At 43.0% G+C, this 16,965-nt stretch overlaps 1 protein-coding gene across 4 annotated transcripts in view; it reads left to right on the top strand.

Annotated features, from left to right (window-relative positions):
- Window positions 1–16,965, top strand: part of NEGR1 (neuronal growth regulator 1) — a 694,269-nt gene that overhangs the window by 470,771 nt on the left and 206,533 nt on the right. For all 4 annotated transcript variants that reach the window (XM_006121060.4, XM_006121061.4, XM_075936237.1 and 1 more), the window contains exon 5: window positions 7,733–7,864. In XM_006121060.4, the coding sequence (XP_006121122.1) occupies window positions 7,733–7,864 (132 nt within the window). The remainder of the gene's footprint in view (window positions 1–7,732; window positions 7,865–16,965) is intronic.

Below are 16,965 nucleotides of genomic sequence, written 5' to 3'. Positions count from 1 at the left end.
TTAAAGTTTATCAAGAGCTTTAATTTAAAATTTTATGTCAAAAACTTATTGCCAGTTTGTTAGGAAAATAATTATTAGAGGTGAATTAATATGTGGAGAGTGGAAAGGTCTGGGAGTAGGCAACCTCATGGGTACCATATGACCCCCCAACCCAAGCTTTCTACATAGTAGTTGTGAGGAGTAAGAGCAGTGGCAATTTGTTATTCAGTACCTTCTCTCCCAAACAATAGCAAGAAGCCAACTTTTGTCAATGCTTATTTACACATTCACTTTCCCTGCAGATATTGTTTCTGTTCATATTTTTTCAACTGGACTGATGAGGGCTTACCAGAATTGGGAACTAATTCTGTTGGTGTGCTAGCAAAGTTATGCAATATACATAAGCTGTCACTTCTGTCAATATGGAGTGGCAGCAATATTGACCTCTACTGAGTCTGAGTTTTATCTCATTTAGACTGCAAAGTAAATGTCACAAGCACAGTTACAATCAAGGAACGGCTAAGAAATCTAGAGATGGAATAGAGGAAGTTGGGGAATTTCTTATATTTTTAGGCATTTAAAAACAACAACCCTGGATTTCTAGTCAGGCGTGCTAGTTAGTGGCTAGTGAATTTAATCCTGAACAGGGTGGCTGACAGACTTTTCCAGGCTCTGGGCAAGGCGTGTGTGTGGGAGCGGTGCAGAGGGAACAGCGCTGGGCCCAAGGAAGGGGCAGGGCCTCAAGCAGAGGGGGGCGGGAGCTGGGACTTAGCCTCAGTCAGCCCTTCAGCGCTACCCAAATCACACTGTCCAGGGCTTCAGCAGTGATTTAAAGGGTCTGGGGCTCTGCCCACTGCTGATATTGCCATAGCGACGGTGGTAGCTGAGAAGGGAGCAACAGGCCCTTTTAAGTTGCTGAACCCCAGTGCAGTTGCTCCCTTTGTCGCCCCCCTTCTCTCTCTCAGTGGGCCTGATTGTGAATGTCTATTTTATGGATTTCCAAGACACTACACTTTGCTCATTGCCTGCTTTCCAAATTGATGTTGATAAACAGAATTTCAAAAAAAACCATTAATTACCCACAGGGTAGAGCCACCCTAGCGCAAGATTTCATGATAGATTCAATCCCAGGAGAAATTTTGGTTGGAGAGTTTTTAATCTCGTGATTTTAAAAAGATTTCTAACATACTGAAGTATATACTTTCATAGTGTTTTATGCACTTTTTTCTCTGTTAGAAACAAACTGCATGCTTTTGTGTTGACACCCTCCCATATTACTGTTATTTCATAAATTTAGCAATCATAGACTTGGCCTGATTTTGTGTAGAAAATTACAAAGTGGGATGGCTTACCCAAAATGAGTACTGTGATGTTTTTAGTATGGATAGAGCATATGGAACATTTTTTCGGGGGAAGCAATGTGGTCTAGGGGTTAGAATTGACAATCAGGATATTGTGAAATCCTGATCCCATTGACATCATTAGAAAAACATCCACTAATCTCTGCGAGACAAGGATATCAGCTTCAACTTGTTTGCTGTTCAGCTGTAAGCAAGTCACTTAACCTCTCTGTATCTCAGTTTTCTTTGTAAAATTGGAATTATATGCACCCAGCTTTTGATTTCCTTTATGTTGCAATGTGAACTTTAAACAAAAAGTAAGTAGCCTCTACATCAGTAGGATTATACAAACTTGGGACTCTAAAGAGTCGAACTAGGGTGGTAGTGTAGACATACTCTTACTGACTAGAGTAAATCTTTTTGGATAAATAGAAAAATACTAACATGCCATATGTGATTCACTGGAATATTGCCTTCTGAGATGGGAAATTTGATAGGGTCCTCTCTCTGCAGCTGAATAAGTTTCATAAGTTCATGGAGTTCTGGCAGCATTTCATTGGATCCTTTATGGACTTTGTGACCTGTGCTTCCCATAATATTTTGTAAAGTTCACCTCTGATCCCATTGAAACTTTTTTTCTTCCCTGTAATTCAGTTCTTGCTTTAACTTCTCCCAGAGGAAAGGATGAGGATATTCTTTTATAACTTTTGTCAACTATCCTCTGTAGGAGAGGCACAATCACATTTTTATTCTTCTATGGTGTAATTTCTCACAGGAGAGAAGACGGGTAGATTGTAGATTGTGTATCCTGTTCTTTTACTGAGTATGTGGCAAGGTGCTATAAGTAGCTACAAATAGAGCCCTTCCTGCAGTTCTCATTGGCTGGGAATGGTGATCTGTGGCCAATGGGAACTATGATCGCCTGTTCCTGCAGAGGCATGGGTAAACAAAGCATTTTGTGTCAAGCTAGCAGCTTGCCCTTACAAGCCGCAACCCAGATTTTGAAAACCCCTGTCAGAGAGAGTCTGTGATGCAGCCTCATCACCTGTCTGTTATATAAGAGTGGATTTCCAACCCAACCACAGAGGTTATAGCCAAGCAAAGCTTGATTTCTCTGGATTTGAGTTGTGGGGTCTATTCCTTCATAGAGAAGCCACAATGAAATTTCACAATCAGTGTCCTGAACTGCAGTTATGTATGCCAAATATGTACACTTTGAAAAATTAATCTGCAAAGGGTTCCTTGATTAATGCAGTGAAATAGATTTCTTATGCCAAATTTAGTGTCTGCAGTACCATATTCTTGTCTAGTGCCGCAACAGCATAAGGTGTATTAGCACATACAGGTAGTTTACAGTACATACAAGCAAATATGTTTTATGCAGTACAGAACAACAACATACGTTTCTGTTCAGAATGAGATTAAATAAAAGTTTCCAAGAAATTGATTCACCCTGGCAACAGTGCAGCAGTCAACTATCTGAAGAGTAACAGCTGGCTCTTTTGTGGAAGATTACTTTTCATAATTTATCTCTTATGATCAACATGGGAAAAAAATCCTGGTGCAATTTACTGTGTCCTGTAAATTATTTCACTAGATTTTATCACTGTTCTGTTCAATTCATATTTTTCCACTGCAGTTTTATTATTACTGCTTTTGGGAACTGGTGTTTTTGGTGGTTTCTTTCCTGTGAAAGAGCTGGCATATGTGGGACCAGTTAGTGACATTTTCATAAGTGTAAACCTGGGGTTCTCAGATTTCATTGTAACCCCCTTCTGACAATGAAACTTACTACATGACCCTAGGGCTGTGTCTAGACTGGCAAGTTTTTCCGCAAAATCATCTGCTTTTGCGGAAAAACTTGCCTGCTGTCTACACTGGCTGCTTGAATTTCCGGAAAAGCACTGACGATCTCATGTAAGACCGTCAGAGCTTTTCCGGAAATACTATGCAACTCCCATTTGGGCAAAAGTCTTTTTCCGAAAGACTTTTGCGCAGAAGGGCCAGTGTAAACAGCACAGTACTGTTTTCCGCAAAAAAACCCCGATCGCGAAAATGGCGATCGGGGCTTTTTTGCAGAAAACCGCGTCTAGATTGGCCATGGACGCTTTTCCGCAAAAAGTGCTTTTGCGGAAAAGCATCCTGCCAATCTAGACGTGCTTTTCCGAAAATGCTTTTAACGGAAAACTTTTCAGTTAAAAGCATTTCCGGAAAATCATGCCAGTGTAGATGTCTCCAAAGAGTGGGGACTAAGGCATATCCTTGGGTATATCCCTTCCTGGGAAGTAGTTGTTAAAATATTCCTTGTTAAACTTTCTTTCTTTTCCTTAGAATTAGGGTGACCATCCATCCCATTTTTAACATGTCAGTCCCATATTTAAGCCCTCTTGAAGCTGTCTCAACTTTTTTTTAAATAACATGCTAATTGTCTTATGTTTTCAGTTCTGGTTCTCCCCCTGCTGGTCGATTGTCTTCAACGCAGCCACAGCATTCTCCTGTTTGTGTCTGGCAGGTGAATGCAGCAGGCGGTGGCCAGCAGGTGACGATCTCAGACAGGGAACAGAGGCATTAAGACAGGAAGCCAGTAGAGTGAGGCAGTCTGTGTGTGATAAAAGAGTAAGGGTGTGCGGGTGTGTCAGGGCTGTTCCCCACTCTGACTGTTCCTCACTCTGCACTCTGGCATGCCAAGTGCAGAAGGAGAGGGCCTGCAAGAGTGCTTCAAAACCTTGTCTTTACACTGGCACTGGTTACAAAAAATTCCCCCCCAGAATCATAATGCACCGATTCTAGAGAAAGGCTGCCACCATCAAGCGCTTTTTATCCCTAAAAACCAGGAGTGAACACTTGAAACCACTCTTGCCCCAACAGAGCTTGAAAAAAGAACATAGAAAAACAAGCTGGAGTCTCTGTTATCTGACCTCTCAGTCGTAGGCATGCGGATACACACAAACAGACCTTCTAGGACACAAGAATCAAATAATTACTTTAAAAGAGTGATTTTTATTACAAAACAAAAGATAAACTTGATAAAACATGCTGGGTTGCTAGATGTTGCAGAACAACTAAAGAAAACTTATTAAAACTAGAGAAAAAGTCTCTTGGCACAATCCAAGGTAGTAAAAGGGGAGGGGAGGTGTATTTATTCATACAGAGCAGTTCAAACCCACCTACAAAATGAAGAAAGATTACCTTGAATGTGACTAGATTCACTTTTCTTTCCCTTTTACTTACTTCCAATCTCCTCTTTGTTCAGTCCACTCCCATGCTCCAAGTTCCTTAGATACATGTTAGTCCTGCCTGGGTTTAAGTCATTCTGTCTCTCTCAACTCCTGGCTTCTTTCTCCTCCACAAAGAAAGCAGGCTTCTCTCTCCTCCATCCAATTTAAATTTCAACCCTCTATCTCCACTGGTTCTCCTGGCTCCCTGGCCAACATCTTTGCTAGCTATCTGAGTTTAACCCCTTAGTTACCGGTTGCTGGTCAGCACTCCTCCTGTCTACTACAGGGTAAGTCAGAGGTTTGTGTCACCCCTCCCCATGTGTACCCTAAAACGGGATTTCCCAAGGGATAGGGGTCTGTCAGCCCTTTCTGGCTGAAGCTGTGATCTTTGGCACCTGTTGCAGGGCTAGAAATCCTGATCCCCAATAGCACCCCCCATATTGAATTCCCAGCACCCCTTCACTAAAACTCTGATGCATGATGCACCCCTGAATTCCCAGTATGACCCAGGCTGAAGCCTCAGTCCTCAGCCTTCCCCTCCCCCCTGTGAAGTAGCCCCAATCCTCAGCATGTCCCTCTTCCCCTCCTCCCAAGATGAAGCCCTGAGCCCTCACACGCCCTTCCCCCAAGAGCTGAAGCCGCAAGCCCTGGCAACCCCTGCAGGGCTGAAAGCAGGAGCTGAAGTCTCAACCAACCCCACCCCCAAAACTGAAGCCAGGAGTGACGGGGCTGATTCCTGGATCCCTAGCATTCCCCATGAAGAAGACGCTCCCAAGCCTAGGGGCAGAACTGGAGGGCACTGGGAATGTTGTCCCCCCAAACTTCAGTGGACGTGCAGGGCACAGTTTGGAGGCAAGAAGCCACAGCCAGGCAACATGGGGCTGGTGCAATGGTACAGGCTGTGGTGGTGGTCCCTCATCTCCTATCACTGCTCTTGTACAGGGGTTTGAAGCCGCCCCTCTGCTCCCAGCTTCCTTTGCTCACACAGGTGGTAAGACCTGCAGGGTGGGGGACACAGATGCATAGCTGGCAGAGTGCTAAGGGAATGGGGGGGACTACAAATCCCTCTTGGCACACAGCCTTTAGATACGCCATCTATAAATCCGGAAGTATATCCCCCTGTCTGCACACAGCCCCTGGTTCCCCCAGCCACACACAGTTCCTAGATACCCCATCCCGGTCCCCTGAGCTACCTCTTGGCCCCACAGTCCCTAGCCGCTCCCTCTGATGGGGTAAATAAAACACTGTTGAGTTTTCTTCTCTATGCTGTGAAACTTCTGATACGCAGTGTGGATTCCTATACCAGTTGATTGAGAAGCCTTCTCTTAGGCTACCTCTATACTGGCAGCTTTTTGCGCAAAAACTCTTTTGCAGAAGAGTTCATGTTCAAAAACTCTTCCAGAAGAGAGCATCTACACTGGTATGTGCTTTTGTGCAAGAGATGTACTTTTGCGCAAGAGCATCCATGCCATTGTAGACGTTCTCTTGCACAAGAAATTTATGTTTCCTGTCGACATTGGCCTCTTGTGCAAGAACAGTTGCGCAGAAAGGCTTATTCCTGAGCGGAAGCATCAGAGTTCTGGCGCAAGAAGCCCTGATTTCATACATTAGAACATCAATTTACTTGCGCAAGATCACGCGGCCAGTGTAGACAGGCAGCAAGTTTTTGCTCAAGAGTGGCCACTTTTGCGCAAGATTGTGCCAGTGTAGACACAGCCCTAGTGAAAAGCATGTTGGGCTTTGTGAAGACAATACTAATACAAATTCTGATGGTGCTAAACATGCAGGGAAAAACAACTTATGGGGAAAACCGCAAATCAGACTAGGGGGAAAGATCTTTGGATTTGGCTGTGATGTTCACTCCATTCATAAAATTGCTGCAAACAGCAGCTGACTGCCTTCCAGTTGTTTTGGTGTCCTTTGCTGTGAACATGTATAAATAAAGACAAGGCAGGGGAGGAAGAGCTTAGGGCATGGGGTGGGAGTGAGAGGAGATCAGGGCAAGGGGCTAAGGGCATATGATTCAGGCAGTGGTGGCCCATCAATACAGGCGACCTAGGCGGTCGCCTAGGGCACCAAAATAAACTCCCGTTGAGGGCTTTGGAGGCGGGGGCACCGATTGTGTGCTGATCGCGCATTTTGCCTAGGGCACCAGTTGCCAGCAGCTCGTCTAGGGCTGCTTCTGGATTCCAGGCAGAGGTTTGGGAGGTTAGGGAGTTGCCACAGATCCCACTGTGAAGAGAGTGTTGCTGCTCCAACTGTAGCTTCTCTGGGACTTCAGTGGGAGGGGGAGGCAGAGGCTCATCCCAGGAGGCTGGGGCTGCACTATCCAGCCTCTCCCCGCAGCCAGCGATTACTGGAGGGTGGCTGTCTGGCCCCTATAGATGGCAGCCTACCCAGCACCCCTACAAGGAGCCATCAGCTGGGGGGGTCTCCATCTCCCTCAGCAGGCCAGCAATCCCTTTGGGGGCAGACCTGGGACTGAGTGCCCACCCTTTGGCCTCTACTCTCCTGGGGAAGAGAGTGTGCTGTCTAGCTCTAGAGTGGGTCCCAGCCAGATGGTGAACCCTGGCCCCATCTGGCCACTGTCTTGCTGATGCTGTTGCCCCAAGTGGTCACTCTGCAGTATAGCTCTTCTCTTATCAGCTCCCTCCCTTTCTATGTCATGGAATACGATAGGCACATCCCCTTTTCCTGGCACATCAAACCCTGACCTTGCTTTAAATTAGGGTAAGAGGAAGCTGCCTACCAAATTTGGTGGTCCTAGCTCTTACCATCTAGGAGGAGTTCTTGAACAAATGGAGTCACGGACAGATGGACAGACAGATGCACATATCTAAAATATAGAGACAGATAATAATGCAGTGTGTCTTTTAATGAGACTCAATCAACTTAATGGTGTTTTGAACATTTGTGCTGCATAGTTCTGATTGATTGCTGTTGAACTCACTTAAATCAGAGCAATTTATTAGTTGTCCCATATTTGCCACAGGGAAATATGGTCACCCTACTTAGAAATGTATTCTGCTACTAGGAGAACAAAGGCTGTAATAATTACCCAGTTTCATTTGGAATAAATTTTCCAGTAATATCCAGAAGAAAGTCATGAGTTTGTTATTATACCTGAATGATCATTCAGGCAACTCCAGTTAAACTGTTGTTAATTTATTTTCTTTCGCTCTCTTTTCATTTCAGCAAAACCATTTGAAAATGGACAATACCTGGACATCTATGGAATTACAAGAGACCAGGCTGGGGAATATGAATGCAGTGCAGAAAATGATGTCTCGGTCCCAGATGTGAAAAAAGTAAAAGTCACAGTAAACTGTAAGTCATGTTACTTTTTAATCACTAAATCCAGTAGAGAGGGAAAACAGTGGAGAAGAAAACAGTCTAATGTCGTAACATGGCATCAAGCTGCTGCTAATGATGAAATAGTAGTCCTTTTCTATTTGAGTAGCGAAACATCTTGGACATTCAAGGTCAAAATGTTCAATATCTCCTCCAACCCTTCTGCAAAATGGAGGATGATAATGGTTGACATTTCACCTTTCTTGCTTTTGTGGATATAGGTCAGACTCTTGGGTGGGAATACTTTTTCAAACTGGAGATTGAACTATGCAATTCTCATTATTACTTATGGGACTAGAGTTGCTGTATTTGAAGGCCGTGTTCTTTTCTCAGAGTTCCTTTGCCACAGTGATTTGTGACAAGTAACGGAAGCCAAGAGGAGTGTGTGCTCCCTTCGGCCTCCCACAGTGTAGATGCTGTAGCAGCTCGGCTTAAGGTAAGCTGTAAAATGAATCCAGCTATGCATTTTGCATAGCTGGATGGCATACCATAAACCAACTTGCTTGATCTAGAGTTTAAATCAACATTGCTCAGGGATGTGATTTAGCCACCCCCTTAAGCAACATAAATTGTGCTGGTTTAAATGCCAGTGTGGACAGCATAATTTCGGAGAAGGAGCTTTTCCTGCTGACACAGCCACTGCTCCTTGTGGGGGCTGAAGTAATTAAAGCCACAGGAGAGCTCTCTCCCTAAGGCTTAAAGCAGTTACCCTACTCTTTTGATTTGAAATATTGCAATAATTATGTGCTAGTAAAACTACATAACTTTAGGGGGTGGAAATGAGAACAACTCCTTCAGATGAAACTACAAGGGAAATATTAGGTAGGCTAAATACAATTACTCAGATTGTAATTTGGCCAGATCACCAGGATTAACACTGCTCTTCTTCTGAAAATTGCTTTGGGACTTTAAATAATTGCAACTTGCAAGGACTTTGGTTTTGTGTCTCCTTCAAAAGTTAGTGTCTCTAACAGCACAGTGCCCTTAGCACCATGCTATGAAATTAGTTCTATAATGATTCAGGGAGAGAAGTATGGCTAGCAGAATTGCTTACACTACTAAATGTATTACTAGGGTTTTCCTTGGAGATATCCTATTTGAACACTGACCAGGCCTGACCTTGTTTACTTTATGAAATGGTATGACTGTAGGCCATTATGTACTGGGATATAGTAGATCAATGCAGTTGCCTTTTACCCATAGAGGCTTACTTGATTGTTTTATTCTTATCATTAGAGGTAGGATTCTTCCTAGCTTAATCACAGAGAGCAGTACTTGCAATGAGTTCAGAGAGGAAGGAAGGCAGAATCAGTGTATTAGCAGGGTTTTTTACATGTCCCTAAATCACCAGAGGGTTTGACACAATTCACCATAATTGGCAATCTCTCTGCTTCAGAGAGATCTGAGGTTGAAATACATAGAAACATTGCAGATCAGGTTTAAACTACATTAGAAAAACTATAATATGCAGGACTTTTTCAGGAAACTAACACTGATTCTGTCACACAATAGTTAGAGTTTCCTGTGTCCCTTGTTTCTATGAACTTTTTGCTGAATACACCCCAACATTGGGATAATAAAAATTGTTTTAGAAATCTAATATTAGTGTTATTTTTTAATGATAACCATAATAGTTTTATACAACAAGCAAGTCTACAGCATTATTATCTTCAATGTTTTGTTTTAATATAGTGTCTTGCAATACAACTGCAAATCTTTACAAAATTGGTCCTACATCATGACAATCATTTAATTGGCTTCATATGAATAGAGATTTGTAGAATGACTTTTCTGGAGTGACTTTCATGCAGCCTGTGTCTCAAAATGTTTTACAAAGTCAAATAATATAGCTAGGGCCCAAATGGCCAAATGTAACCCACACACCTACTGGGTGTTGTCTACTGTTCCATGTAGTAGCACTTAGACTACTTATGGAAAGGAAGAATGAGTTCGCTCTATTGCCTTTGCTGAGAGCCAGTTGGCTTTTAGCTCAAGCTGTGGAGGCTCATGCTCTAAGATCTAGCGGTCCCGGTTTGGTTCTTCCTGTCAACATTATACAAACATTTGTGTATTTGAGTAACTTGAAATAATGGCATTCCTCTCAAAAATACAATTGTCTGTGTGCATGAGTATTTTCAGGATTAGTCTCTTTGAGTGGTTGGTTCTAAAAGAGAGGAAAATTGATGGATCTATGTAGCATTTAAATATTACAGTGATAAGTCCTCTGTAAATGTTGTAGATAGACAAAGAAAAAGGTATACATTTTTTCATATAGTATTTGGGAGACGATGGAGATCTGATGAATAAGAGATACAGAAGAGGCTGCTCCAGACAGTGATAGCTGCAGAGAAGTAGTAGTAGATAAACTAGTAGTAGAGTAATTGGGTAAAGGGAAAGCGAAGACACTTGTATAAGTTGAGCAAAGGAATCATTTGTGCATACACATACACACCCCGATACTGAGGAAGACCCAGAAAAAAGAATAACAGTCTTCATAAAGAAGGTTGGGACGAGTCACAAGAATATTTTCTCAAATCAAAGAGGAAATTTTGCAATCAGATGCTGGAATGAATGGCGAGTCACTGAAGTGATGGACAAAGGAGAAAAGTGCTGTCAGAGAATATATATATGTGTGTGTGTGTGTGTGTGTGTGTGTGTACCTTTAGAATACATATAACCCTATGCCTCAAACTGGCATGGCGGGGAAAAAGAGCATCAAGTATATGTGAGATATAAGATATGGTCCAGAAAACAAAGGGATAGGAAGGAATAGCAGGCTGTGTTCCCCTATGTGCACATAGCAATTCAGGATGTTATTTCACAGGGGAAATTAGCTCCAAGGTGTGTACTCAGAGGTTCACTGCTCCACTTCCTATGTACCCAAAGGGAGTTATTCTGCTTGATAAGAGGCATTTCCAGCCCCAAGTCCTCTTGTGTCTAAGCAGCAGTTACTAGTAGTCACAGTCACATTCACACTGGTTAACAGTACCTAGCAGCACATTGTAGATGTGCCCTCACAACCATCCCAGCCTGCAGCTTCAGGATGGCATTTTGCCAGATAAACTTTGGTGCCTCTCAACTCTCCTCTTCCTTCTACCTCCTTTTCAAGAGTTTCTCAGATAAAGGCAGAATTTTGCACTAGAAGGAAGGAGGCAGCTGAGATGTGAAAGAGGGGATTGGTGAATCTGAAAGAGTTGTTTTTAACTAGGTGTTCTACAATAAATATGTTAATCACTGTAAACTGTTCTTCTGTCACCGAGTTAAGTGATACAAATGCCTCCAGTTTGCCTTTTCCCCTTAGTGGGGGTTATAGCCTTGTTAAGTACATCTGAGACCCCTAATAGCTTCTCCAGTCTAATTCTTAGTCATATATATACTTCAGTTAATAATGAATATTACTTCAGACCTTAGCAACTTTACCCCATCTCTATATTGCTAAAGTATATATACATGTAATTTTATCTAGAGCTGCAAACTAATTATGTCTAGGATTAAGTGCTGGCCATTTTTATTTCTGTGTGAACGTTTTTTGGTAGAGAAAAATGAAATAAAACATCTGGAACAATCAAGTATCTGTCTTTATTTTCCTCGGAAAGCAGCCAAATTGATTTCCTTCCTGTTTCAAGTAATTTAGAAGAAAATTAGCTTTAGTGCGGAGAAACTGCAGTATGTGCCAAACCAGTGGGAATATTTACATAACCAGGAGCAAAGATTTTAGGGCTATATCCTGACCTGTGTGCTCAGCTTTATACAAGTGGTTTCTGTAGAAATCTGTTAGTTTGATTAAGCCCAGCTGTGGAGAACTGCTAGCATCATTCCTCAACTGTTGCAACCTTCACACTGCACAGCAGTTTTATGCACAGCTCCTGTGTGCCTTTCTACAGAGGACTTTGACTTGTGTGTCTACTAGATATACCCCTGCCATGCCTCCAAACAGCCTTTTACTTCAACAAAGTGCATATCACATCACCAAAGGTACATATAGTGAAGGTAAATCGTGAACACAGAACATAGGACTTGAAAAAGAGATAGTAAATTCACTTGTAGCCCCCTCCCTCGTCTAGAGTTTTTGTTTTGAGGGCATGATGCTAGTTTGAGAAGGGATGTTTAATTTTGCTAATGAGGCTTTCTCAGTTCTTTACATGTTTTCAAGGACGTTTGTGTATGTGTTGATTTATCTTGCTGAAGATCCTGCAGTACAAAGACATGATGCTATTACAGAATTTCAGCTTCAGCAGCTGACCTGTCAATTCTTGTCCCTCTTCCTTTGAGAGTATTTCCTTATGTAAGTGTGGTCTTACTGGGCTCTTCCCTGACAGCTAATAATGAACTGGGGGGAAAGACTTGAGGAACAGACTGAATTCAGATGGGACCACCTAGTGTGCCTAAGTGTTCAGCAGACAGAATTGCATTGCCAGGAGGATCAATTTTGCCTGATTTTGTCTTACAATTCACTTTAGTGTTGAATGTGGGGAATAATTAAATGTTGTTATCCTTATTGTGTGTGTAAAGTACAACAGAAATGTGCTTAGCTTGCCCTGATTGAGGAGGTGACCTAAACTGAACCTCATTTGTCAAGCAGGGAGAGAGGAGGCCAAATCAGAGTGCAATGATAGGGCATGGCGATGTTTTGGACTCTGCCTAAAGAATCCTAGATAGTATTTGATCCTCCCCTTTCCAGTGTTCAGTGACAGCAGATTGAACTCAATAGAAACATTGGCTGTGTCTACACTGCACCCCTTTTCCGGAAAAGGGATGCAGATTAGACACTTTGGAATAGCAAAATCCGCGGGGGATTTAAATATCCCCCGCGGCATTTGCATTTACATGGCTGCCGCTTTTTTCCGGCTTGGGGATAAGCCGGAGAAAAGCGCCAGTCTAGACGTGATTCTCCGGAAAATAAGCCCTTTTCCGGAGGATCTCTTATTCCTACTTTCAAGTAGGAATAAAAGATCCTCCGGAAAAGGGCTTATTTTCCGGAGAATCACGTCTAGACTGGCGCTTTTCTCCGGCTTATCCCCAAGCCGGAAAAAAGCGGCAGCCATGTTAATGCAAATGCCGCGGGGGATATTTAAATCCCCCGCGGATTTTGCTATTCCAAAGTGTCTAATCTGCATCCCTTTTCCGGAAAGGGGTGCCGATGTAGACACAGCTTTCTTGTTTCTGTTCGGTGTTAGTAGAGCTGAAATTAAGGAGGAACAGGTGTAGGGGTAAATCCTTAGACCTGATATTGGGGGGTCAGTGTTTCAGTGAAAGAAAATGAAGGGCCTCAGCAGAGAGAGTCTAATCACTAAGAGCTGCGCTAAATGTTGGAACCTCAGAATGCCCGGCTGCAGAGGTGGCAGCAGCAGTAAGGACAGAGGCAGAGCTGAGTGGTGTCAATGAACAGCCCGTGGCAGCAGCAATGGCAAGTGTGTCCAACTTACAGCAGCAAATGGCAGCAGAGAGAACAGCAGCAGAGGCATTGCTCATTATGTTCCCTGCCCCCATTTTGGCACCAAATGAACCCATGTGAACACACCAGTGAACTCTGGGTCTTTGCTGACCAAGGACAACCAATTGTGAGTGGGGTGCCGCAGAGGAAAAGAATAGTCTAATTTTAAAAGGACATTTGTTAGTCAGAAACTGAGGCAAAGGACACTGCTCAGTATATTCTGGAGTGTTTGCTGAGAGTTACATGCTTTTGAATGGCAATAGCTTTCCAACATCAGTGGTTTGTTCAAGTTATGCTTGTGAGGGGCACTCACCCAGGTCCCTGGAGTGCCCCAAAATGTAACCCTTTAACCTAATGGAAACAGTAACAAGTGCTGGGTTTAATATCTAGGGATTTCTTTAGCCCCCCACAGTGATCTGAGATAACTAATCACCAGCCTTAGGCACACATAAGAGGCACACTTCCCCACTCACAAGAACTGAGTCTATGTATAACAAAAGAAAACGTGAATGAAAGGGAACCTTCAGACCCTGCTTACACTTCAATTTTCTATAGGCTTCTTTGGGTCTGCATAGGGTCCATGCTGAGTATTTTATGCCTTCAATAACAATTTTTTTTCAAGCAAAAAACCTAAGATTCAGGTACAAGATGAAACAGCTTGTGCATATGAACAATTTGTAAATGTCAGCTAATTGTTCTACAGTATTGTCTGTCTCAGTATGTAACTTGTTCATGAGCCCGTTGAACTAATCACAGAAATACTCCCAACATCTGTCCCACACCACGGACACTTATTCAGTCTGACTGTGTAGAAGAATGACTTATTACATTCAGGGGCAATTCAAGATAAAACTCACTTACATTAGAAAAGCATAAGCACCCTGTAGTGATCAAACTACTGTGTATATTTCATTGACATTGAATTTTAAATGTAAACTTACAGTTGGGTAGAGAGTACTGAAATACTAAGCTCTTAATTCTCAATTGTGCTAGTCCTGTGGCTGCCTGGGGACCATGCTAGCTATAGCACAAGGGATTGTTCCAGCAGCCAAAAGTCATCAGTACAAAATCCTCTAAGTCCATTCTTTTACGTTTCCATTTTGTCTTCTCTCAGCTCTTATGTCTGCTCTTGAATTCCCATATACAGAAGGAGGAGATCTATGTAAGCTTTATACCACTAGGGGTGTGTCTAGACTACATGCCTCCTTCGACGGAGGCATGTAGATTAGCCAGATCGGAAGAGGGAAATGAAGCCGCGATTAAAATAATCGCGGCTTCATTTAAATTTAAATGGCTGCCCCGATCTGCCGATCAGCTGTTTGTCGGCAGATCGGGGGAGTCTGGACGCGATGCGCCGACAAAGAAGCCTTTCTTCATCGGCACAGGTAAACCTGGTTTCACGAGGCTTACCTGTGCCGATGAAGAAAGGCTTCTTTGTTGGCGCATCGCGTCCAGACTCCCCCGATCTGCCGACAAACAGCTGATCGGCAGATCGGGGCAGCCATTTAAATTTAAATGAAGCCGCGATTATTTTAATCGCGGCTTCATTTCCCTCTTCCGATCTGGCTAATCTACATGCCTCCGTCGAAGGAGGCATGTAGTCTAGACACACCCTAGGGGATTCCACTACAGAAAGCAAACTCCAGCTGCTCCTTTAGGAGAGCTTTATGTTGCCTTTGTGCCGAGACTTAACCAGAGTAAAAATGAGTTTGCAGTTGTGAGGTGCCTTCCATCAGGCTCTCATTGACTATATAGGCCTAATCCAACTACTGTTCATTACATGATCTTGGTAACTAATTGACCATTCATTATCAGTGGGAAATAGGTCAATGGAGGGATGATAGGAATTACTATAGAGAACTTTCTGGGTGTCTGGCTGGTCAGTCTTCCCCACATGCTCAGGGTTTAGCTAATCACCATATTTGGGGTCGGGAAAGAATTTTCCTCCAGGGTAGATTGGCAGAGGCCCTGGAGGTTTTTCGCCTTCCTCTGTAGCATGGGGTACAGATCACAGCTGGAGGATTCTCTGCATCTTGGGATCTTCAAAGGATTTGAAGGCTTCAATATCTGAGATATAGGTGAGAGGATTATTCTAGGAGGGGTGGGTGAGATTCTGTGGCCTGCACTGTGCAGGGGGCCAGACTAGATGATCATAATGGTCCCTTCTGACCTTGAAGTCTATGAGTCCCATGTAGTGAGGAAAGCACACACTTTAATACTTTCCCCTGAACTACTAGATAAAGGGAGATACTGTGACAATCATTGCATGGGTTGTCAGTGGGATTTGAACCCAGCATGTACATCTGCAAAGCACAGATCTTTGAGCTACTTCAGCAAAGCAATAACAGATTGTGAACTAACTCTCTGCTAATTAGGAACACAACACTGTGAAAGTGTTACATACTCCACTTAGGTGGGGAAACTTGTCTTGGGGTCTATAGGACTTAAAGCCCCCTGCTTGGACAGCATATTACAATACCCCCTTATGGATTTCACCTTACATAATTTACAATCTGAAAGCATAAGCCTTTAGCACTGAATGTAGAAGAGTAACTCCACTAGCTAATAGTAATAACCCTCTGTGGCCCAGGAACACTAAACAAACATGTTACAAAAGCATGCTTAAAACACCAGCAGCTAGGAGAACCACGCTTTCCCCTCTCCTGAAGAGAGGCCTTCTCACCAACTATCTCAGTAGCCACGAGGGGTTTGTGCACCCTACCTGCTAGCAGTCATGGGAGGAAGCAACTGAAGAGCCATTTAACCACTGAGTGCTAGATTACATTACATGTCTGTAATTGTACCGTGTAGGTCAGTGGATGTGTGGTTCCAGCCAGAGGGCAGAGTAGTCTGCATGTGACCTTTCATAGCCCATTTCTCAACAAGAAATGTGTGATTAGCTAGGAAGTAGTGCAGCGTTTTGAGCTGTGTTTTTATGTTCTCAGAGCATTGCTGAATAGCCACTCACAACCGCATCCTGACATGATTTGTAATGTAATTCCACTGGTGCTGTTCCAGCCTGGTCATACTGTCACCACTGCACCTCATGCTAGCTGACAGTATCCATTCTGCCTGCAGTTTCAGATAGTGAACTGAACCATGTGTGATTACAGAGGCATCACAATTGTGCAGGACACTTATTTGCCTATATTTGCATACTGGCATCTTAGAGACGCCTACAGCTGGAAGCAGAATATCACAATTTCTTTAAGTGTGCAGTGCTTGCCCAGGGAAGTTTGCTACACCTGGCTGCATGGATTACTTCTCTAGGCACTAGTATCTAGCTGCATAGCCTATTTTATACATTAGCCCTGAATGGAGTTTCAGTTGCATAGTCAACATAGTGAAATATCAGCTCTTCGTTTCCATAATCAGTTTATGGCTTTCTGCACTTCTGTTTAATGACATAATGTTTCTTCAGCTCTTAGAAATTGAGCACTAATATGATTAAGAACAATTTCTTATTTTGATATAAAAATAATTATCTTAACTTAGCTTGTAAATGAAATCTATAAGGTCTTTAATAAGAATCATGGAAATTAAAGCTGGAAAAGGCTTCTGATCACCTTGCCCACCCCTGGCCAATTTAGGATTGTTCTTAATAGAATGTTCTTCAGTCTCCTTTTTATTCAAATATATATTG

This window comes from Pelodiscus sinensis, chromosome 9, assembly GCF_049634645.1.
Source record: "Pelodiscus sinensis isolate JC-2024 chromosome 9, ASM4963464v1, whole genome shotgun sequence".
Taxonomy (NCBI): domain Eukaryota; kingdom Metazoa; phylum Chordata; order Testudines; family Trionychidae; genus Pelodiscus; species Pelodiscus sinensis.
Note: the sequence above shows the minus strand (reverse complement) of the source record. Positions and strands in the feature narration are given on the sequence as shown.